At 39.8% G+C, this 24,246-nt stretch overlaps 1 protein-coding gene across 2 annotated transcripts in view; it reads left to right on the forward strand.

The window, feature by feature from the left end:
* Window positions 1-4,537: 4,537 nt before the first annotated feature.
* The window catches only part of LOC530689 (solute carrier family 25 (mitochondrial carrier; phosphate carrier), member 24-like), a 63,409-nt gene continuing 43,700 nt past the window's right edge, over window positions 4,538-24,246 (forward strand). For both annotated transcript variants that reach the window (XM_059885055.1, XM_059885056.1), the window contains exons 1-4: window positions 4,538-4,817; window positions 10,911-10,998; window positions 18,213-18,324; window positions 22,869-23,024. In XM_059885055.1, the coding sequence (XP_059741038.1) occupies window positions 4,628-4,817; window positions 10,911-10,998; window positions 18,213-18,324; window positions 22,869-23,024 (546 nt within the window). In that variant the 5' untranslated portion in view covers window positions 4,538-4,627. The remainder of the gene's footprint in view (window positions 4,818-10,910; window positions 10,999-18,212; window positions 18,325-22,868; window positions 23,025-24,246) is intronic.

The raw sequence follows: 24,246 nt of genomic DNA on the forward strand, positions 1-24,246 counted from the left end.
AATTCAGTAAATGTTGGATAAATGGTATGTTGAGGTAATTTGCACAGTTATAGCACTCTTCATTTATCATTATTTTATAAAGTTGTTTTATAATTAACATTAATGTCTAAACAGTGTCTAACTAGTCAGCATATATTAAAAAGCAGAGACATTACTTTGTCAACAAAGGTCTGTCTAGTCAAGGCTATGGTTTTTCCAGTAGTCATGTATGGATGTGAGAGTTGGACTGTGAAGAAAGCTGAGTGCCGAAGAATTGATGCTTTTGAACTGTGGTGTTGGAGAAGACTCTTGAGAGTCCCTTGGACTGCAAAGAGATCCAACCAGTCCATCCTAAAGGAGATCAGTCCTGGGTGTTCATTGGAAGGACTGATGTTGAAGCTGAAACTCCAATACTTTGGCCACCTGATGGGAACAGCTGACTCATTTGAAAAGACCATGATGCTGGGAAAGATTGAGGGCAGGAGGAGAAGGGGATGACAGAGGATGAGATGGTTGGATGGCATCACTGACTCAATGGACATGAGTTTGGGTAAACTCTGGGAGTTGGTGATGGACAGGGAGGCCTGGTGTGCTGAGATTCATGGGATCGCAAAGAGCTGGACACGACAGAATGACTGAACTGAACTGAGTGCGTGTGTGTTCAGTCGTGTCTGACTCTTTGCAATTCTATGGACTATAGCCTGCCAGGCTCCTCTGCCCATGGGATTCTCCATGCAAGAATACTGGAGTGGGTTGCTGTTTCCTCCTTCAGGGGATCTTCCCGACCCAGGGATTGAACCTACATCTCTGGCATTTCCTGCATTGCAGGCAGATTCTTTACCACTGAGCCACCTGGGAAGCCCCAATATCATCATTACATGGATTTATATAAAATTAGTAAAACCCTTTTCCAACCCATTGATTTCATTTAAAATGCTTAAGTTGTTTTAACTTCAATATATTTTAACAGTTTTAAACCTATGTTCATCATCATTTTGATTGTGATTTAATCTGGGCATTTTTCTGATTAACTGTTATTTTTATTAGTTGTGTATTATTAAAGATTTTGTTGTTGTTAGAATTGTCTGTGGGGGACAGGGCTGAAATGACAGATGGCTGAAGGGCTGAGTTTATTTCCATATCACATAGATAGTCCAGGGCTGACATGAAAGCTCCAGGATCCTGGTTCCTTTTGTCATATTGCTCAATCATGTATAAGCATGCATTAGCTGTGTATATTAAGCAGAATAAATAGGTGCAGAGCCTTTGGTAGAGTAGACTAAACTCCAAGGCATAGCAAAGTGGAGGTTGGTATATTAGTAGTTCTGATCAAAGATGCTGATCTAATGGGCTGGGTCCCTTACAACTATGATGAGACTGGTGCCAGTTCTGGGCTACATGATATGCACATTAAGTTTCACAAGTGATATTCCATAAATTCATGACCACAAATTGGTACTCAAAATGCCCCCAAATCTTAGCTAGTTTTTTTTGTAACACAGCCTTCCCATGCTCTACAATAACTATCATCTTCCATCTTTTCAAACTTCTGGCCCTCACAGCCTCTTTTTCTGACTCTCTCTCCCTCACATCTTTTTTGTTAAGTGGTAAAGATAGATTTCCCCCAATTTTATTATATAATTGGCTTATAACTGCATAAAATTAAGGTGTACAAACAGAATGACTTAACTTTCATTTATTGTGAAATGATTACCATACTAAGTTTAGTTAACATCCACCATCTCATGGATTAAAAAAAACAGAAAGAAAAAGAAGAAAGAAACACACTTTTCTTTCCTTGTGACGGGACTTCTTGGAATCTTTCAAATGAACCAATACAGCAGTATTAACTATAGCCATCATGTTGTATATTTCCCTTACATCTTAACATCCTCATTTTCACCATTCCTTCATTCATTCATTGAAGAAATAGAAGTCATTCTTCAAAGAGCCTGGGTCCCCATCATCTTTCCATCATTGTTTCTACAAACTGTCAACAGAACTTGCACTTTTTATTATTGTTGTTGCTGCACTGGAGGAAGGGCATCTACAGCTGTAGTCAGCCACAGATAAGGGGTGAAGCTGCAGGCAACATGGAGAGCTGAATTCACTCAAGGTTATGGTTTTGCCAGATGAGTAAGGCAGTGGAAAAGGGACCAAAAATTTAAAGGGATATAAAAGGTACTGACCAAGACGATAGATTATAGAATCTAAGTGGAAGTAAAGAAAGGAATGATACAATGCGGTGAAGATACTGGCAAGATGAAAATATGAATAGATTGTAGGTCTCAGTGTGATTCCCTGTTAATTTTATTTGTCCATTTATTAGACTGTCTTCTTCATACCAATTTACAGGATTCCTTATATACTCTGAATACTATTTTTTGTTGTTTGTAAGCTTATATTTTCTATCTGTAATTTGTTTTTTTTTCACTGTTTAAGTGATGAATTCTGATGCACAGATGTTTTCAATTTTGTCAAATTTGTGTTTTATGGCTTATACTTTTTATGTCTTGTTTTGGAACTCCTTTTCTATACTGAGATCACAAAAATATTCTTCCAGATTTTCTTCATAATATTTTCAGGTTTCACATTTTACTTTTGCATCTACTTCACCTGGAATTTTATTTTTGTGCATATTATGATGAGGTGCTAGTGGTAGAGAACCCACCTGCCAGTGCCGGAGACATAAGAGACATGGGTTTGATCCCTGGATTGTGAAGTTCTCCTGGAGGAAGGCATGGCAACCCACTCCCACTCCAGTATTCTTGCTTGGAGAATCCCATGGACAGAGAAGCCTGGTGGCCTATACTCCACAGAGTCACAAAAGAGTCAGACACACTAAAGTGACTGAGCACGCATACACACATGAGGTAAAGATCCATCTGTCTAGTCTTTAACTCTCCCCAATCTGGTTTGTGCCTCTCCAATTCACTAAAAATGCTGGTACATTTCTTGCCAAATCTGAAAGATATTTTTCAGTCCCAGCTTTTAATTTTATTCAGTTTTCCAGTAGCAGATCTCTGCTTTGGTACTGTTTTGGTACTGTCTTAGCCTGGGAGTGCTGCTGTAACAGAATGTCATAGACTGGATGTCTTATAAACGAAGCTGGAAAGTCTCAGATCAAGGTAGTGGCAGATTCAGTGTCTGGTGAGGGCCTAATTCCTGGCTTGTAGATGCTGTCTTCTAGCTGTGTCCTCATAGGGAGGAAGTAGCAAGGGATCTCTACATAATCTTTTTTATAAGAGCACTAATCCCACGGGATCAAACCCAGGTCTCCTGCATTGCAGGCGGATTCTTAACTAGCTGAGCCACCAGGGAAGCCCTACTAATGGGATAAAGACTTCTAAATTTCAGCTCATATTAAATTCAGATATGTACAGAAAATGTACTTTATTTACCTAAACTGGTCTTTCTCCTGACCCTACCTGTTACATATGGGGTGAAAAGTTAACCAAATATCTAATTTCTTTTAAAGCTTAGACTCAGAATTAGCCCCTTTAGATCAGTGGTCCCCAACTTTTTGGCACCAGGGACCAGTTTTGTGGAAGACTTTTTCTCCCGGACTGGGGCTAGGGGATGGTTTCTGGGTGATTCAAGTGCATTACATTTATTGTGGACTTTATTTCTACTATTATTACATCAGCCCCACCTCAGATCTTCAGGCATTAGATCCTGGAGGCTGGGGACTCTGCTTTAGATAGTACCTACCTCCTTTTGGATGAAAAGTATTCACTAATTCTCCCCCTAAGAGTGCATCTGGGGGTCAGAGGGAGGGATGTGGCTTACTTGTGAATTCTGCAGCATTGAGACTGAGGGACAAACGGCCTGCACAGATTCCGAAAGCACACTGGTTGGCATCAGTTAGTCTCCTGTATGTGTTCAGTGCTGGTCTCCATTGTTCCACTGCTGTGTCTTCTCTGTTCTTTCCGTTTGAGCAGTGCTCCTGATGGCTTTCCTTGCCTGCTGCTGATTTTCTTGCCAGCCCGTCAACTAGCTCACTGGCCCATTGACTGGGTGATGGCTTCCATTACACTAGATAAATTTCTTTGTTCAATCACCATCATTTTTGGTATACTTACTTAAATATTGTATATATGTGCAATTGTCAGTTCATGTTAAATATTAGAAAGCTTGTTTTCCCCCTTTTATAAATGTAACAAGAAGTCCTCATATTTTCTCCCTTGGTTACTAAGAGGTGTGGATTTCAACAACACCATGGGAATGGGAGATGAAGCTTTGGCCTAGAAAAAGGAAGAGAGAGAACAGACCCAGGGTAGCTTCATGAAGGCTGATCTCCATCAATCTCGGCTCTGAGCACAAAACCGGGAAAAAAAAAAAAATCTCCCCTAAAAATTCACAACCCTGGGGCTACCCTCAGTCACTTTAGAGTTTGAATTAAAACTGTGCTGTCTGGGAATCCCCAGCCAGACATTAACCACAAAAAAGAAAAAAAGAAGACTGGCAGAAGCAAACCCGGAACCAAGGGGACATTCCTTGCCCGCTGGCACGGAACCCAGAGGTGTCGGACCACGCGTCCCAGGGGCAGTTACTACACTGCCCGCAGGGCCGCCCCCTTGGAGGCTCCCGGCTCGGCCTGCCGGTCGGGCTTTCCCACTTCTCGGGGTTCCCTTGGTGCTGTGTGACCATGCTGCGCGGCAGAGGGGGCTTCCTGCCGCCCACCGTGGCTGGCCAGGAACACGAGTTCGACAGCCTTTTCGAAGAGCTCTTCCAGAAGCTGGGCCGCCGCGGGGACGGGACGGTGGACATCGCGGAACTGCAGGAAGGACTGGAGGCCCTGGGCTTCTCTCCAGGCGGGGAGGAGGAGGTGGGCCTTGGTGCGTTCAGGCCTCAGGGAGCGTGCGGGGCGGGAGGCTCTGCAGGCGTGATATGGGGGTGGGGGCGGAGAAGACCCCCTCATCTCTTTGGGGCCTAGTCCCCAGACGTTTTTTGGTGTGAGCTGCTTCACCAGAGACAGCCCGGTGGTGGAACAGTTTTCCACACGTTTCTGTCTTATGAGTGAGCTGCTCAGGTGAAACGTGTAGCAGTCTTACCTAAAAATAGGGTCCAAGCCATCAAAACACAAAAGGTTCGCTAGGCGTTCCTACAGGTTAACGGAACCCCGGGAGGAAGCCAAATGCCTGGGCCTGGGCGCAAATTCGTTTCGCTCTTGGAAACTCCAAGAGTCCGTCTTGATGGCTCCTCCTGAGCTCTACCCAAGGGCGTCCCATAGCTTGGGAAGTGGGGCTGGCACTGAAGGGCTCCCCGCTAAGGCCTTTGGGAATTCCCTGTGTGTGCACTTGCTACTCAGAATACTACAGTGGGTTGCCATTTCCTTCTCCAGGGGATCTTCCAGATCCAGGGATTGAACCCACATACTTTGCCACTCCTTCATTGGCAGGCAGATGCTTTACACTGAGCCACCTGGGAAACCCCAGTTAAAACCAATACTTGCCCGTTTAACCCTACACTTAGAAGTCGCTGTACTGCACTACACCTTAAACCGTAGAGTTATCCTTAAGCTCAGCACATGACAATATCAATACTCACTATTGTATTCTCAGAGGGTCCTCATTTCCACAACTGTACGTTTAACTAGCTGACTTACAGTAAAAATAAAGTCTTTGTTTTACTTAACGCTTCTCTAAGAGACTAGTGGCCTCAGCAGCACCATGGGAACGTGTGTGCACATGAGTTTGTAAAGGTGACAGTACACCAGGCTTTATAGAAATCTTTTCCTTGCGAGGCGACTGAATTACATTCAAGTACGGGAAATAGTATTTAATAAGTTTCCATCTGGTAGGCTTGAATTGAATGATGGATGTGAGAGCAGAGAACACAATCTAGAAAAACCATACAGTCAGCACGGTAACACGTAGTTTATGCACCATAGTTCTTAGGATTTATACAGTGTATACCAGAGAAACGGGGGATGGATTAATGCTATCTAACATTTTTGTTATGGAAACTGATGGTTTGATCCCTAAGGCCCAACCAACCACAGATTCCAGTCCTGATTTTATATAACATGTATTGCTTTCACTGGATTCTGTGTGTCCAAGGCTTTTTGTTGCACTCACTTTGTATTACACAGAATCAGCAAACAAACTGATGAAGTTATGCTTTCTTTCAGAACGCAGCCCCAGAATCTTGTTATTCCATCTCTCTTCTCAGGCAAGAGCTGGGTCTTCTGCTTTAGCAGCTTGTCAGTTTTATCTTCTATCCGTTTATCCCAGTGGTTCTCAACTAGGGGTGATTTTGTCGCTCAGAGACATATGACATTTTGGATGGTTGTGACACTGGGGCATGTATGTGTGTGATGTGAAGGATGTAGTCAGTCAGTCAATCAGTCAGTTCAGTCGCTCAGTCGTGTCCGACTCTTTGCGACCCCATGAACCGTAGCATGCCAGGCCTCCCTGTCCATCACCAGTTCCTGGAGTCCACCCAAACCTATGTCCATTGAGTCGGTGATGCTATCCAATCATCTCATCCTCCGTCGTCCCCTTCTCCTCCTCCCCTCAATCTTTCCCAGCATCAGGGTCTTTTCAAATGAGTCAGCTCTTCGCATCAGGTGGCCATAGTATTGGAGTTTCACCTTAAACATCAGTCCTTCCAAAGAACACCCAGGACTGACCTCCTTTAGGATAGACTGGTTGGATCTCCTTGCAGTCCAAGGGACTCTCAAGAGTCTTCTCCAACACTATGGTTCAAAAGCATCAATTCTTCTGCGCTCAGCTTTCTTTGTAGTCAAATTCTCACATCCATACATGACCACTGGAAAAACCATAGCTTTGACTAGACGGACCTTTGTTGACAAAGTAATGTCTCTGCTTTTTAATAAGCTGTCTAGGTTGGTCATAACTTTCCTTCCAAGGAGTAAGCATCTTTTAATTTTATGGCTGCAATCACCATCTGCAGTGATTTTGGAGCCCAGAAAAAGTCAGCCACTGTTTCCCATATATTTGCCATGAAGTGATGGGACCGGATGTCATGATCTTAGTTTTCTGAATGTTGAGCTTTAAGCCAACTTTTTCACTCTCCTCTTCCACTTTCATCAAGAGGCTCTTTAGTTCTTCTTCACTTTCTGCCATAAGGGTGGTGTCATCTGCATATCTGAGGTGATTGATATTTCTCCTGGCAATCTTGATTCCAGTTTGTGCTTCCTCCAGCCCAGCGTTTTTCATGATGTACTCTGCATATAAGTTAAATAAGCAGGGTGACAGTATACAGCCTGATGTACTCCTTTACCTATTTGGAACCAGTCTGTTGTTCCATGTCCAGTTCTAACTGTTGCTGCCTGACCTGCATACAGGTTTCTTAAAAGGCATATCAGGTGGTCTGGTATTCCCATCTCTTTCAGAATTTTCCACAGTTTATTGTGATCCACACAGTCAAAGGCTTTGGCATAGTCAATCAAGCAGAAATAGATGTTTTTTTTGGAACTCTCTTGCTTTTTCGATGATCCAGTGGATGTTGGCAATTTGATCTCTGGTTCCTCTGCCTTTTCTAAAACCAGCTGAACATCTGGAAGTTCACGGTTCATGTACCACTGAAGCCTAGCTTGGAGAATTTTGAGCATTACTTTACTAGCGTGTGAGATGAGTGCAATTGTGCGATAGTTTGAGCATTCTTTGGCATTGCCTTTCTTTGGGATTGGAATGAAAACTGACCTTTTCTAGTCCCGTGGCCACTGCTGAGTTTTCCAAATTTGCTGGCATATTGAGTGCAGCACTTTCACAGCATCATCTTTCAGGATTTGAAATAGTTCAATTGGAATTCCATCACCTCCACAAGCTTTGTTCTTAGTGATGCTTTCTAAGGCCCACTTGACTTCACATTCCAGGATGTCTGGCTCTAGATGAATGTGAATGATCACACCATCATGATTATCTGGGTCATGAAGATCTTTTTTTGTACAGTTCTTCTGTGTATTCTTGCCACCTCTTCTTAATGTCTTCTGCTCTGTTAGGTCCATACTGTTTCTGTCCTTTATCGAGCCTGTCTTTGCATGAAATATTCCCTTGGTATCTCTAATTTTCTTGAAGAGATCTCTAGTCTTTCCCAGTCTATTGTTTTCCTCTATTTCTTTTCACTGATCACTGAGGAAGGCTTTCTTATCTCTCCTTGCTATTCTTTGGTACTCTGCATTCAAATGGGTATATCTTTCCTTTTTTCCTTTGCTTTTTGCTTCTCTTCTTTTCACAGCTATTTGTAAGGCCTCGTCAGACAGCCATTTTGCTTTTTTGCATTTTTTTTTCTTGGGGATGGTCTTGATTCCTATCTCCTGTACAATGTCACGAACCTCTGTCCATAGTTCATCAGGCACTCTACCTATCAGATCTAGTCCCTTAAATCTATTTGTCACTTCCACTGTTTAGTCATAAGGGATTTGATTTAGGTCATATCTGAATGGTCTAGTGGTTTTCCCCACTTTCTTAAATTTAAGTCTGAATTTGGAAATAAGGAGTTCATGATCCTTATGGATATACTGAGAGATGATGCTAAACATTCTACAATGCACAGGACAACAAAGTTACTTGGTCTCAAATGTCAGTGGTGGCAGGGTTGAGAAACCTTGCTTATCCCAACCACAAGCTCCTTGCTCCTGTCTTCCAGTAGCTGACCATGACCTTTACTTCACTGAGGAAGCAGAGGTGAACTGACATGAATGTCCTCAGATTTCTGGCCTTCTCATAATGTGTCCTGAGCTGTAAAATAGGGATCTTATTAGTGCCTGTCTCATAGGGCCATTATGATGATTCTACTGTCTCTCACCTGTTACTGTAACAGTCTTATAACCAGTCTTCCTGCCCTTATCTCTCACCTGTTACTGTAACAGACTTATAACCAGTCTTCCTGCCCTTACCTCTCACCATCACTTTTTCCACACTGCCACCATATGACATTTCTGAAAATACATCTCATTAGTTCATAACCCTCCTCTTCAGGGGTGTACAATGCTGGTGGGAAAAGTGTAAACTTCTTAGTATGGTATTGGAGGTTTCCTGATTTCCTGAAGGGTGTTGTGTTTGGTGGGACAGTTCTCCAACTTGCAGATATGCAGGGATCCAGGGTCTTCTCTTGTGAGTCTCTTCTCTTTGAGGGTCTCGTCATCATCTGCATTCAGCTGATGAAAGGAATGAGCATGGAGGAAGACATATGAGAGGATTTTATTAGTTAGGCCTAGAAGTGGCACACATTACTTTCACTTGGATTTTGTTGGAGAGATCTTGGTCACAGGACCGTGCTTAACTGCAAGGGAGACTGGGAAATGTAATCTAGCCAAGTGTCCAAAGAAGGCAGTGAGGAATTTTGGTGGATGGCTGGTGATCTTTGCTACATTTCTCACACCTTTGTTTCTTTGTTTGCTCACCTTTTGCTCTTCATTTTAAAAATATTTGAGTCCCTTCTATCTTTGTCCCTTCTTCAGAGCGCTCACATCTTTGTTACCCTCTGATGCTTGATCATTTTCTACCATTGTGATTTTGGTGTCTTCCCTATTAGCCTGTAAGCTTCTGGAGCACTGGGATTATTGCTGACTCATTTCTGTTTCTCAAGCGTTTAGTTTCTTACATATTTATTGAGTGAATGAATACATGCATGGCTGTTGAGTAGAAGAGTAGTCAATTGCTAAAGTTCTTTAAAATTCCAGTACTCAAAGATTCTATGTTTTCAGTGTTAGAAATTTTACTCTAAAAATAAGGCACTGGTAATTTGTGGCAGATTAATTTACATGTGATAAATATATAAATATTTAAATGCTGTAATTTGTTATCTACCTTGTGTGAATGTATCTCTAATATCATTTTTTATTTCTTGTAGATAATTTTAAAATCTGTGGTTGTTAATGAGCATAATCTGCTGGACCTTGGCACATTTATGCAGTACATGAAAGATAATGAGATAAACATGAAATTGACTTTTAAGAGTTTGGACACAAATAATGTTGGTTTGTTTTTAATACAACTAGTAATTTTATCCAAAAATTAATTGTGTTTTAGTAAAGGTTTATTTTTAGGTGTTTGGCTTCCCTGAAAGGTTATTGAAAACTCATTTATTTAATTCTGTCATTTGTTTTATTATTACTTTTAAGAAATATTTTTAAATGATGTCATTTTTATTTACATACTACCTTTCAAAAAGAAAACCACCAACAAAAAGGTTATACCCTTGAGTAATATGCTTTTTAGCTAAAGATCTGAGAAATATTTATTTCATTTTGGTAAGGTTTTTCATGAAGCTCCATGTGACAATGGTGGTTAAGCTGTCTGGAAAGATCAGTAGAAGTTACCTTAGTGAAGAGTAGGGAAGAGTGGTCCAAGCAGAGGAAATAGCTTGTTGGGAGGCTGTGGTCACCTTGCGGGAGTAGGTCATGTCTGAGAAACTAGAGGAAGACCAGTGAGGGTGAAGCTGAGAGCAAGGGGAAATGTCAGAGATGAGGCTGGGAGGCTGGCACAGGTAGGATCATGGAGGGCCTTGGGGTCTGGGAAGGTTTCTGGACTTGATCATTAAGGGGAATGAGGTGGGAAGCCTCTGAAGAGTTTTCAGTAGTGGCGGTAGTAACACCATCATATTTGTGTAGAGCATGGACTGGCATTTTGAGCTACTGTGGGACTGGGTTGATGGGAATAAATGACTTGGGAAACACTTAGGCACAGAACAGACCACATTTGGTGGTTGAATGTGTAGTAGGCTGAGGGAAAGAAGAGACAAGAATGACTTATTTAAGCAATATTGGAGATAAACTTTTTATTTATTAATATAAGAAATGTCATATGGACTTTCCAGTCTGTCTTGGCAAGTAGAAAAAATAATTGGGATGTTGATGTTTTATGGCATGGTGTGATAATGTGCTGAATACTGCGTTACTGTTTGCCTCTGAATATTTTCAAACCTTCCAGTTGATGCTCATTTTCTTTATTCCTTTAAAGGAGTGATTGATCCTTCAGAAATTATCGATAGTCTCAACTTAATAGGTATACATATTTCTGAAAAAGAGGCATTGAAGATTCTTGAAAGGTCAGCCCTTACATATTATATACATTTTAAAATTAATTTTTATTTACTTTAAAACCTTTTGGGCTCCCCTTGTGGCTTAGACAGTAAAGAGTCTGCTTGCAATGAGGGAGACCTGGGTTCAATACCTGGGTCAGGAAGATCCCCTGGAGAAAGAAATGGCAACCCATTCCAGTATTCTTTTTTTTTTTTATTTTATTTTTAAACTTTACATAATTGTATTACTTTTGCCAAATATCAAAATGAATCTGCCACAGGTATACATGTGTTCCCCATCCTGAACCCTCCTCCCTCCTCCCTCCCCATACCATCCCTCTGGGTCGTCCCAGTGCAGTAGCCCCAAGCATCCAGTATCGTGCATCGAACCTGGACTGGCATCTCGTTTCATACATGACATTTTACATGTTTCAATGTCATTCTCCCAAATCTTCCCACCCTCTCCCTCTCCCATAGAGTCCATAAGACTGTTCTATACACCATTCCAGTATTCTTGCCTGGAAAATCCCATGGATAGAGGAGTCTGGTGGGCTACAGTCTATGGGGTCACAAAGAGTCAGACACGACTGAGCGACTTCACTTTCTTTCTTTCTTTAAAACCTTTTTGGGACTTCCCTTGCAGTCCAGTGGTTAGGACTCTGTGCTTTCACTGCAGGGGTTGTGGGTTCAATCTCTGGTTGGGGGAACTAAGATCCCTCATGCTGTACAGTGCAGCCAAAAAAAACCAAAACCAAAAACAAACCAAAAACCCCACAAGCAAACAAATAAACAAAAAACACAAACAGCTTTTTCATTATGAAAGTGAAAACTGGAAATTTTATGAAAACATGAATAATGGCTCATAATCATTGTTTGCTATCACTCTTCTACATGATATATTATCTGCTTTAAGTCTCTTAAGACTTCAGAGGCAAAGGCTATTATTTTCCTTGTTTTACTGAGGTTAAGTAACTTGCTCAAGCTCACCATAATCCACCTCTGCAATATTAATCCATTGATATAATTTTATGTTTATTTTATATTTATGCATATATCTTTTTTTTTGTTAAGATCATATACTTTACACTATTAGTCAATCCATCAAGCATCCAATCAATCAAGTCACCTATCAATCAGATATTGATTGATGCTTTTTGCCACACATGGAGTAGCCAGTGAGGATTCAGTGGTATAAACGATATGGTCCTGGTGCCCATCCTTGCAGAGCTAATAGTCTATGGGGCTGAGGGGAGCTGAGTTGCAGAGTGGTGAAAGTTATGATAGGGACACATAAGAAAACACTGAAGAAAAGTATCTCTATTAGGAAAGAGAGCTGAATTTTGTCAACTATACAGCTTTTTTCACTTAACCTATTTTTTAAAAACTTACTTTTGGCTGTGCTGGATCTTCATTGCTGCATGGGCTTCTCTATTTGTGGTGAGCACGGGCTACTCTCTAGTTGCGGTATGCAGGCTTCTCATTGCTGTGGCTTCTCTTGTTCGGAGCATGGGCTCTAAAGTGCTCAGGCTCAGCAGTTGCGGCTCCTGGGCTCTACAGCACAGGCTCAGTTGTGGCGCACAGGCTCAGTTGTGGCGCACAGGCTCAGTTGTGGCGCACAGGCTTAGTTGCTCCCAGGCATGTAGGATCTTCCTGGTTCAGGGATCAAACCTGTGTCTCCTGCATTGGCAGGTAGATTCTTTACCACTGAACCACCAGGGAAACCCTTCACTTGACTTATTTATTTAGTGTACTGTAGTAGTAGATCTGACATTAAACATTCCTGAGATAAAGCTAACTTGTTATGAACTATTTCATTCAAGAAACATACAGACCAATAGAGAATTTTATCACAAACAACCATATCGTCACTGGGTTTGTCATATTTAACATTTTGCCATATTTGGTTCAGATTTTTCAAATAAATAAATCATTACAGACAGCTGAAGTTTTCAGTGTCTTTAAACCCATTTCCTTCTCTTCTGCCAGAAGTAACTACTATCCTGAACTTATCATCCCCATACACATTTTTATCTCTGTGTATATTTTACTACCTACATATCCTTAAAGTATGATACTGCTTCTCATATTTTAAGACATTATTTAAATGGTGGCATGCTGCGTATTTTTAAAATCACTTTTTCTAAATATTATATTTTAGAGATTTGTTGATGTTGATGCCTATAGCATCAATCATTTTAGTCAGTGTACAGCTTCTATTTAATGTATATGATTCAATTTACTTATGAATTCTCCTGATAGAATTTAGGTTTTTAAAAAAATTTTGTTTTGTTACTAGTACAAAACAATGCTGGAATGAATAGTCTCGTATTCTTGTTCATTACTTGCAGTTCATCTTGTTCATTACTTGCAGTCAAGTTGCTTGACTGTAGGATATACAGACCTTTAATTAGATATTACAAATTTTTCTCCAAAGTGGTTGTACCAATTTAGTATTCTACTAGAAATGTATTTCCTTCCTATTACTTGATACTATAGTCTTCTTATATTTAAATATTTTCTAAACCCATGGGTCAGAAATATTGTCCTGTTGTTTTAATATAATTTGATTTAATTTACTTATATTCCTCATTGCTAGTGAGTCTGAACATCTTTTAATGTATTAGCTGGCCATTTGGATATTACCTCCCTATGAATTACTTAAGTTAAGTCTTTTGCCTACTTTTAAGCTGAGTTGGTCATCGTTTTTTTAATGGTTTGTAGCTGTGCTTTCATAAATTCTGGATGTTAATCCTATGATGGTTATATGCACTGCAAATGTCTTTTCCCAGCTTGTTTCTTATTCTAAATTCATTTTTTGTGTTTTTGTCATTGTGCAGAAAATTTCAGTTTTAAGGTAGTCATATTTGTCCATCTTTTTCTTTTATGCATGTGCTTTTAACACCTTGAAAAATTCTTCCTTACCCTGGGATATAAAAATGTTAACCTATATCTTATTTTTATAATTTTGCATTTTACATTTAGTTCTTTAATTCATCTGTAATTGATGTTCATGTATGTTATAAAATTACATGTCCAGTTTCATTTTTTTCTATATGGTCTGTTGTTCCATCACCATTAATTGACTGGTCTCATCCTTTTCCCACAACTTGAAATGCTTACCTCTGTCATATTATTAAATTTCCATCTGTATGTGGATGTGTTTCTCATCTCTTTTTTATTACATTTGTCTGTTGTGCATCATTACCATCTCCTAATTGCTATCACTTTAGAATACATCTTGATATCTGGTTTTACTTTCTTCATCTTCAATAATGTCAATGCAATTCTTGGCCCTTTAATCTTCTATATGCATTTTAGAATCAGCTTATTTGGATACATATACAAATATGCACATGTGCATACATACACTCACATACCCCTTTTGGAACTTTTTTTGGCCACACGATTCAGCATGTGGGATTCTTAGTTCCCCAACCAGGGAATGAACCCGTGCCCCCTGCCCTGGAAGTGTGGAGTCCTAACCGCTAGACCTCCGGGAATTTAATTCCCCCCTTTTGGAATTTTGATTGCAATTGCATGTAATTCATAGATCCATTTGGGGGATAAGTGATGTATTTATGATGTTACATTTTCTGTTTCATGAATATTATGTATGTCTTTATTTTTTAGATCTTCTTTAATGTCTTTTAATAAAATGTTATATATTCTCTATAAAGCTCTTATATAACTTTTGTTGGATTTACTCACAGAAACATGGTTTTTGTTGCTCTTCTAAGTATACAGAGGACTTTGATTTGCTATTACTTCATTTAGAATTTTCATATCCATGTTAATAATCAATACTATTGCAAGGGTTAAGATGGAACCTTGTTTCCTTTCTGTGGTCTACAGGGCTCCACGTGGTCTGGCCCACCTCTCTAGTCTTGTCATCCAGAACTCTCCTTCCACTCTGTGCTCCAGGCCCACTGAGCTTTCAGTCTTAAACAACAACAACAGCAACAAACACCCTGGAGTCTCATTCCTTCAACCCTTTTACAAACTGTTCTTTCTGTCTGGGAGACCCATTCCAGCTCCTTCACTTGGATATCCCCTGCTTATTTGTTAGGTCTCTATTCAGATGTGACTCTGACCTCTGAAACTTTTTTGGTTTTGCTGGTATTTGCTTTTACAACTTTACAGATGGTCATCTGTCGTATTTCCTATTCCAAACAGACTGTAAAGCTGGGACCAAAATATATTATCCATTATTTTATAGTCAATGCCTAGTACAGTGTCTGGAACATACTAACAGATCAATACATGTTTTCTGACTGTTTTAATATTGTCACAAAAACCAAGGGTGGAGAGTATCAGATTTAACAGGAGGGACTGGTGACATAAATATTGAAAAAAAATTCCTTAGATCTGCTCATTTGAGATTTCTGGGCCTCTCAGTGAAAACAGTTTCAGTGGGTGGTAAAGGGTTATGTCAGATTGCACTGGGCTACTGAATGAATGGGAAGTGAGGAGGTAGGTATGATGAATGTTGTTTACTGATTTGGGAAGTTTAGATAAGATGGAGAAGACGACTAAGCAAGTCTTTTTACATTACATTTTTATAATTTTTTGAAGGATAGGAGAGATTTGTGGAGAAGTAGCCATGACAAAGAGGGACATTTGTTGGATACGTTGTAGAGAAAGGAAAGTAATGATTGAGAAGGAGTAGGTCCAATAGCTCGAGAGAGAGAGAGGGTCCTTGAGTAAGAGTCAACATGTAGTTCTCGGAGGTAAGGATAAAAGTGGGTAGAGAGAAATTTATTCATTCATTTACTGAGTGCATGCTATTTATCTAGATGCTGGGGATGTAGTAGTGAAGGAAACAGGCAGAAATTCCTGCTCTATGGAACACACAATAATCAAGAGGAGACAATAGTAGAAAAACAAATTATCTTAGATGGTGATAAGTGGAAAAATGATAGAAGGGAGGAAAACAGTATGGATGTGTGAGTGATAGGGGAGTTGCAGTTTTAGATATGGTGAGTTGGGAAGGCCATGGTGGTGACATTTGTGTAGAGATTTGAAGAAGTGAGGAAGGAGTCATGATGGTCTTTGAGGGAAGAGCAGTCTAGGCAAAGGAAGTAGCACAAGCAAAGTCACCAGAAAGGCAGTATATCTGACAAGGTTAGGACACGGAGAGGGGAGCAGTGTGTCTGGAATACAGTGAATGAGGAAGAGGGTGGTAGGAGATGAGCTTTAAGAGGTAACAGGAGTCAGATCACATATGATCTTGCAGGAAAGAAGGAATTTGGCTTTTGCCCTGGTAAGTCATTGGATGGTTTTAGACAGAGGTATGACATGATTTTAGATTTTAGGATCATTCTGGCCAATGTGTTGAGAATAGGGGGGACAAGGGCGAGAGTAGGAAGGACAGGTATGCAATAATACAGACAGCATTTGAGGGTGGCTTGTACCAAGATGGAGGAGGTAAGTAGTGATTGGATTCTGGATGTATTTTGAAATGTTCACAATATTTACTGCTGAATTGTGAGTGGGGTGTAAAAGAAAAAGAATAGTTAAGGATAGTGCCAAGATTTTTGGCCTGAGCATCTAAAAGAATGGAATTGTCATGTATCGAGAGGGGTAAAACTGTGAGAAAAGCACGTTTGGGATGGGGTAGATATCAGAGTTCAGGTTTGTTTTTGTTGCGTTTCAGATGCTAACCAGACATCTAAGTAGAAATGTTAGGTGGGCAATTTGAAATAGGAATCTGGAGTTCAGAGGATCACTCAAGAGAGACATTTGAAAGTCATAGCCCCATAGATGGTATTTGAAGCCATGAGACTGGAAGAGATAACCAAGAAGAGAGTATAATGCTCTGAGTCCTGGTGTTCTCTGATGTTTAGAGGCAGGGGAGATGAGGGCAAACCAGTGAAGGAGACAGAGAAGGAGCAGCCAGAGGAAAAGGAGGAGGGCTAAGAGAACACTCTATTCTGGAAACCAGATGAAGAAAATGTTTCAAGGAGGAGAGAACTGTCTTTGTCATATGCTGCTGACAGGGTAAAGATGAGGATAAAGAAGGTGCCATGGAGAATACTGGTGTAGTAATAGTAGTGAGAGCCTGATGGGAGTGGGTTCAAAAGAGAATGAGAAATTGGAGACAGAAGGTAGATAGCTCTTTAAAGTAATTTATTTATGTATATATTTTTGGCTGTATATGTGCATGCATGCTAAGTCACTTCAGTAGTGTCTAACTCTTTGCAACCCCATGGACTGTAGACTGCCAGGCTCCTCTGTCCATGGGATTCTCCAGGCAAGAATACTGCAATGGGTTGCCATGCCCTTCTCATTTTTTGGCTGTACCATGCAGCTTATGGGATATTAATTTCCCTGTCCAGGGGTTGAACCTGGGCCCCCTGCATTGAAAGCTTAGAGTCTTAACCACTGGACCACCAGGGAAGTCCCTAGACAACTCTTTAGAGAGTGTTACTGCAAAGGCAGAGATCTAAGAGGTGACTGTTGGGAAGGTTGCGTTAAGAGGTTTTAAGATGAGAACACTTCAACACTCGTGTTTTATCGAGAAATGGGGGACAACATGGCCTGAGAGTGAGAGTCAAAAATTGATTTGGTGGCTTGAGATGTGTGAAAATTAGCAGTAATCACTGAGGAAAATGAGAAAGGGTGCTACCTCAAACAAGTAACTTTGAAATTTTGGGAACCTCACATTTCAAAATGATATATTTCATTATCTTTCTTCACATTCTTAATTTCATTCAAAGATTTGAGAAATTCCCTGATGAGAATTCTTAAAATTAGTTTACTATTATCTCATATTAATGAAAATTCTATTTCCATTGATATTTGCATTTCTTAAGATATTTTTGACATTGGATATTTTATATCCATAGAAAAGAAAATTGCCTTTTGAGATCCATAACCAAAAAGGGTAATTGTCAGCCATCATTTTGATTGTTAAAGGAGTTACAAGATGAAGTTACAAATAGGAAGAAGGGGAAATATTTAAAGGAGAAATGCTAGAAGGTTGAGATGTAGTAATACTGACAGATTGTGAGTTCTTTATAATTTACAAGGCCTTTGTACATATAATCCAGTTTAATACTCTAATAGCTCTGTTTTGTAGGAATTATTCCCATATAAACCAAAATTTAGAGATGTGAGATGCACTTTCTACATCACAAAAGTAACAATGTGCAGAACTCAACACAGCTCAAATTTTAAGAATGAGATGTCATTTTGATAATGCTTTTTAAAATGTATGAATTGTAATTTGTATTAATTTATAGCATGGATGCTGATGGGTCACTGACAGTGGATTGGGATGAATGGAGGAAGTATTTTTTATTTAAACCTGCAAGAAATATGGAGGAAATTGCCCATTACTGGAGCCATTTTACCGTAAGTGGTCTCTTTTTAAGAATTTGTATGTCTTATTCTATGAATCATGGGTGGAAATGTAATGCGTTACATACTCTTAGAAAATTGTGGGGCCGGAAAATTATTTAGTGAGGTTTTGCTGATGAAAAAAGTGATGCTATACTATACTATAAGTGATATTTCCTCAGAAATTTGTATGATGCTAAAAAATCTGAGTCGACATGTAATATCTGCTTCAACTAAAGTTTCAACCTGCAAAAGGCACACATCTGTTGAGAGGAAGTACACTCTTAAGAGTTGATTACTCCTACTCAGCACCATCATTTTGTGTTGTAGTTGCTTATTTTCTTGCCTGAAAAGTAGGGAATGTGAATTGCAGATTGCTATATTATATAACACTTCACTGATAAATATTTGTTGGATGAATGAATAAACTTTGAACAGAAGTTTTTGAAAGAGTGTTCAAAGCTTTAGTTTTTTCCATATGCATATATATACTTCATAGTCGGCATAGGTCTTGTCTGTTGGTGCACTTAAAAATCTATGCTTCATAATTTCTTAAAGTTCTCAAAATTTCTTAAACTATCTTAAAAGTTTTGCTTAGTAACTACAAACTAAAATCTATACTATTCTGTGTCTCATGATTATATGTATACAGTTGAACCTTGCACAATGCAGATTTGAACTTCACAGATTTACTTATATGCATATTTTTTCACAGTAAATATGTACTAAAATACTACATGATCTGTGGTTGACAATGGATATGGAGGGCTAAGTGTAAAGTTCTACATGGGTTTTTGACTGTACCTGGGATCAGTGCCTCTAGATCAGATCAGATCAGATCAGTTGCTCAGTCGTGTCTGACTCTTTGCGACCCCATGAATTGCAGCACGCCAGGCCTCTCTGTCCATCACCAACTCCTGGAGTTCACTGAGACTCACGTCCATCGAGTCAGTGATGCCATCCAGCCATCTCATCCTCTGTCATCCCCTTCTCCTCCTGACCCCAATCCCTCCCAGCATCAGAGTCTTTTCCAATGAGTCAGCTCTTCGCATGAGGTGGCCAAAGTACTGGAGTTTCAGCTTTAGCATCATTCCTTCCAAGGAAACCCCAGGGCTGATCTCCTTCAGAATGGACTAGTTGGATCTCCTTGCAGTCCAAGGGACTCTCAAGAGTCTTCTCCAACACCACAGTTCAAAAGCATCAATTCTTCCACGCTCAGCCTCTTCACAGTCCAACTTTCACACCCATACATGACCAGAGGAAAAACCATAGCCTTGACTAGATGAACCTTTGTTGGCAAAGTAATGTCTCTGCTTTTGAATATGCTATCTAGGTTGGTCATTCAAGGGTCAAATATATACGTGCATCCATATGTCCTATCTCTGAGAAATGGAGAAGACCAGTAGGATCACATTACTATTGATAGATAGAATAATCTTACGTCTTAGCTGTGATAGTGTGCCTTCTCTACTCATAATATGACCCTTACAAAACAGTCTAGTTACCAACATTCTTTCAATAAATATGTAATCATTAAGAGATTTTTTCCTTTAGGAAGTGTTCATTCTGTACCTTCCTTTTAGAGATGATTAAAGCAAATTCAAGACAATGAAAAATACACTTATTGTATGCCTGTGTGCATGCTAAGTCGCTTTAGTCGTGTCCGACTCTTTTCGACCCTATGGACTGTAGCCTTCCAAGCTCCTCTGTCTGTGGGATTCTCCAGGCAAGAATACTGGAGTGGGTTTCTGTGCCCTCCTCCTGTATTGGTAGATGGGTTCTTTACCACTAGTGCCACCTGGGAAGGCCATTGTATGCCTAATATATGATAAGTTTTCTGTTTAATAATGAGATAAACAGCAAACAGGCATGGAAAGTGCTTATTTTGAAAATTAACTGATATAGTGTTGGTGATAACCTACTAAAGTCATTTAAAATGAGCTCAATGAACTGCCTTTTGGGTATAGTGTTAACAAAGGGTGCTTCATTTGTTCCATGGGCAGGTCCACTGTCTGGTTTATAGTAATTTCACAGGATACAAATGTGCTTGCAACTCTAGCTGTACAGCCCAGAGGTAGAAAGCAGCCACTTCTGCAGGGTGGAAACAGTGTTGGCTCTGGTTCAAATCCCAGCTCTGCCATTTACTGTCTGGGTGAGCTGGAGTAAATTCTTTAATCTCTCTGGGCCTCAGTTTCCTTAACTGTAAAATTGGGGTAGTAATACTTACTTCTCTTAGGGTTATTATGAGAACTGAAGATGACACATATAACTGTTTAATACAGCACTGAGTTTGCTCTATAAATGTCAGTTTTTATTTCTTAAACAGATATTGAGCTGTTTCCTAGTCATATTACTGCTAATGACTAAGCACAGCCAAGCACTTGGAGGACTAATTGCTTTCAAGCACTCTGTGTTTTACAATTAATAATATTGGTAACTGACATTCACTGAATGTTTTTTAGTGCCAAACATTATGCTGAGTGCTTTATATGCTCTAAGTTACTTAATTAAAAAAAAAAAGTCTATCTAGTTATGTATTAGTGTTGTTCCTCTTTGCATTTGAGGAAACTAAGTCACAGAGGGTTCATCCAATTAGGAGCTCAGGGATTCAGGATTTGAATCCCGCTTGACTCCTGAGCCTAGGTCCTTAATCATGACATACGTGATCAAACTTCTAGACCCTCAAAAAAAAATCCTACTTGTAATATATATACCACAGAATTTATTATCTGCTCTGCACACTACATGGGAAGGCCCACGTTTTTTAATCAATTACACAGGAAAGTGTTTCTAAATGTATTGTCATATATTTTATATTTGCTTTGTTAAAAGTGAATGGAACAACAGACTGGTTCCAAATCGGAACAAGCACATCAAGGCTGAATATTGTCACCGTGTTTATTTAACTTACATGCAGAGTACATCATGGGAAATGCTGGGCTGGATGAAGCACAAGCTGAAATCAAGATTGCCAGGAGAAATATCAATAACCTCAGATATGCAGATAGCATATTAAAAAACAGAGACATTACTTTGCCAACAAAGGTCCATCTAGTCAAAGTTATGGTTTTTCCAGTAGTTATGTATGGATGTGAGAGTCAGACTATAAAGAATGCTGAGCGCCAAAGAATTTATGCTTTTGAACTGTGGTGTTGGAGAAGACTCTTGAGAGTCCCTTGGACTGCAAGGAGATCCAACCAGTCTATCCTAAAGAAAATCAGTCCTGAATATTCACTGGAAGGACTGATGCTGAAGCTGAAACTCCAATGCTTTGGCCACCTGATGGGAAGAACTGACTCACTAGAAAAGACCCTGATGCTGGAAAAGATTGAAGGTGGGAGGAGAAGGGGACGGTAGAGGATGAGGTGGTTGGATGGCATCACTGACTTGATGGATATGAGTTTGAGTCAGCTCCGGGAGTTGGTGATGGACAGGGAAGCCTGGTGTGCTGCAGTCCATGGGGTCGCAAAGAATCTGACACTGTAGTGGGAATTCTTCATAATGTAGTTTCATAGCCTTGAGAAATTCCACAGAAATAGCACCTGGAAAAACAGCATATATTAAGAAACTGTGTTAATGATTATCTTTCATGTTTTTCTTAAGAATAATCTCCTTGTTACAAACCCCAAGGCCAAACCCAGAAGGGAGTGTGACTGGGATCATGAAAGCATGGATCCTGAACCACCTGGGTTGGCATCAAGCATGAACACTGCCTACGCACTTGCTGATTGTTCCGGAGACTAGCCCTAAAGGGAATGGCCTGGGGTAAAAACAAGGAGATCTGGACTGTGTCAGTGTAGTGTCTTGGGAAAGATATGATCAAAAATTCTTGTAGTCTGAAATTAGGAATAAAAGCTGGACTCAGAGTGGACTCTGCACCTCAGTCCAATAGTGGCTGCAGATCCCCTGACACATTGCACCAGACTTCATATTCTGTCTTCATTCTCATTGCTTGCTCCCGGACTATTAGGGCAACACGACATGAGTGAGCGACTGAATTGAACTTGTTAGAAGTGAAAAGTCTGACTGAAGATAATAGGAGAATCCGATAGTCTTGAACACTGAAGATACTTATATATTATTGCCTCTTAAATTACTATTCTCACCACTGTGTGCATAGCCTGTATTTGACTATGGGGCATCCTTGATGGCTCAGTGGGTAAAGAAACCGCCTGCAATGCAGGAGACACAGGAGAGCTAAAAGTATTTATTAGAATTTGACAGATTATTCTTTTTGTATTTAATCTTAGACAAATAATTTTATATTGAAAATGGTATACAGATTTTTAAATGGTTGAATTGTAAAGGTTGTCCTAAGCATGATACAAAAAATTGTCAATTTATATTTTTAATATATATTAATTTTATAATTGACAGTATTTCAAGCTAATTTATGAGTTATTTAAAGTTATATTAGTTGGTAAATACAAAATTCTAGGAAAGGCTGATATTAATTTGCTGTGGAGATGAAATATATAAAGAATTTATACCTTATTAGGAGATAACGTTTCCATTTGAGATCAGCTAACTATAATGTTATGTAAAATTTGTTTTGATAGGGAATTGACATGGGAGATAGATGGACTTTCCATAACTTAATTGATGAAAAGAGAAAATCTGGCCATCTGTGGAAATATCTGTTGGCTGGAGGCATAGCGGGTACGTGTGCCCGAACATGTACAGCACTGCTAGAGCGTCTGAAAACCCTCATGCAGGTGTGTTGCATAGTTCGTGTACATGATTTTGAGTAATGTGAATAATGTTTGATGCTTTTAAAAAGGAGGATTTCAGAAGTCTTAATAATATTTCTTGATTTTGTCATGTGCAAATTGCTTCATTGCCAGTAATCTAGACTCAGTTATTCAAAAGTTCCCAGACACTCAACTCACCTTGAGGGTGCAACAACCAAGTGATATATCATTCTCATTCACATGCATTTTGGAGTTTTGTGATGGAGACAGATTTTCAAATAAATAATTAAATACAACCTAGTACTAGTATTCTAGAGAGGGCAAAAATTAGGAAAATCTTTTTTTTTTTTTGGTGGAGTCTGGGAAGGGAAGGCTACACAATACTCTTAATTCTCTCCCTGGACTGGAAATTGTGACAAGAGACAGAAAGTGGTCAGGGTTGCACTCCCTCTTTATTCCTTATCAAATGCAGAGCCCTGTAGGTAGAATTCTTCAGTTTTCTGAAGTGTTGGGTCCCTTTCAAATTGATGCAGGCAATGAAGAAATTGCCTGAGCCTCGTGGCCAAGTCTCTGGTTGTGACTGTTCAACTGAAACCAGATGAGAAGGGTGTCCACCCTCCTCATTGCTCTATTCAAGGCAGAAATGATGGACCTATAACAACATTCAGTCACTGTCTCCTTTTAGCTTTCTTGGGTCACCACGGAATAAATCTGTTTCTAACTTTTATAGAAATATACAAAGCAAGGGAGCATGTCTGCCTGCTGGTATTCTGAGTTCAAAGCAGGGGAAAGGGACAGGAGGCCTACTGTGCATATTTACTTACTTAATTCATCTGTTTTTAGTCCTATGCCTCACTGAATTCTTGAATTCTGTATTCCTGAGTTAAGATCTCTGCTTCCTCCAGAGAATAAAGCTTCATGGATTTTTTAGGGAAAATTTAGTTCTATGTGCTTTCCCCTCCTCAGACCCGTAAGTTACAACTTTTACTTTGCTAAATTAGTTATCACTTTTCCATTTGCTTTCTACCTCCCCCAAATCTGATGAAACCACTAGTACCTTTACCCCTACAGATTAGTAATGAGGTGACCATATAATTTGCATTTGAATCAAGACACTTTTAAAAAAGAAAGGGGTGCCTAATAATCATGGAGGGATAGCTTTTAGGCGAATTGGGATCGATGGGTGCCCTAGTTATTGCCTGCTTTGTTACTTTACTATCGTTTTTGTGTGGTTTTGGGAGGACGA

The sequence above is a fragment of the Bos taurus genome, chromosome 3 (genome assembly GCF_002263795.3).
Source record: "Bos taurus isolate L1 Dominette 01449 registration number 42190680 breed Hereford chromosome 3, ARS-UCD2.0, whole genome shotgun sequence".
NCBI classification, from domain to species: domain Eukaryota; kingdom Metazoa; phylum Chordata; class Mammalia; order Artiodactyla; family Bovidae; genus Bos; species Bos taurus.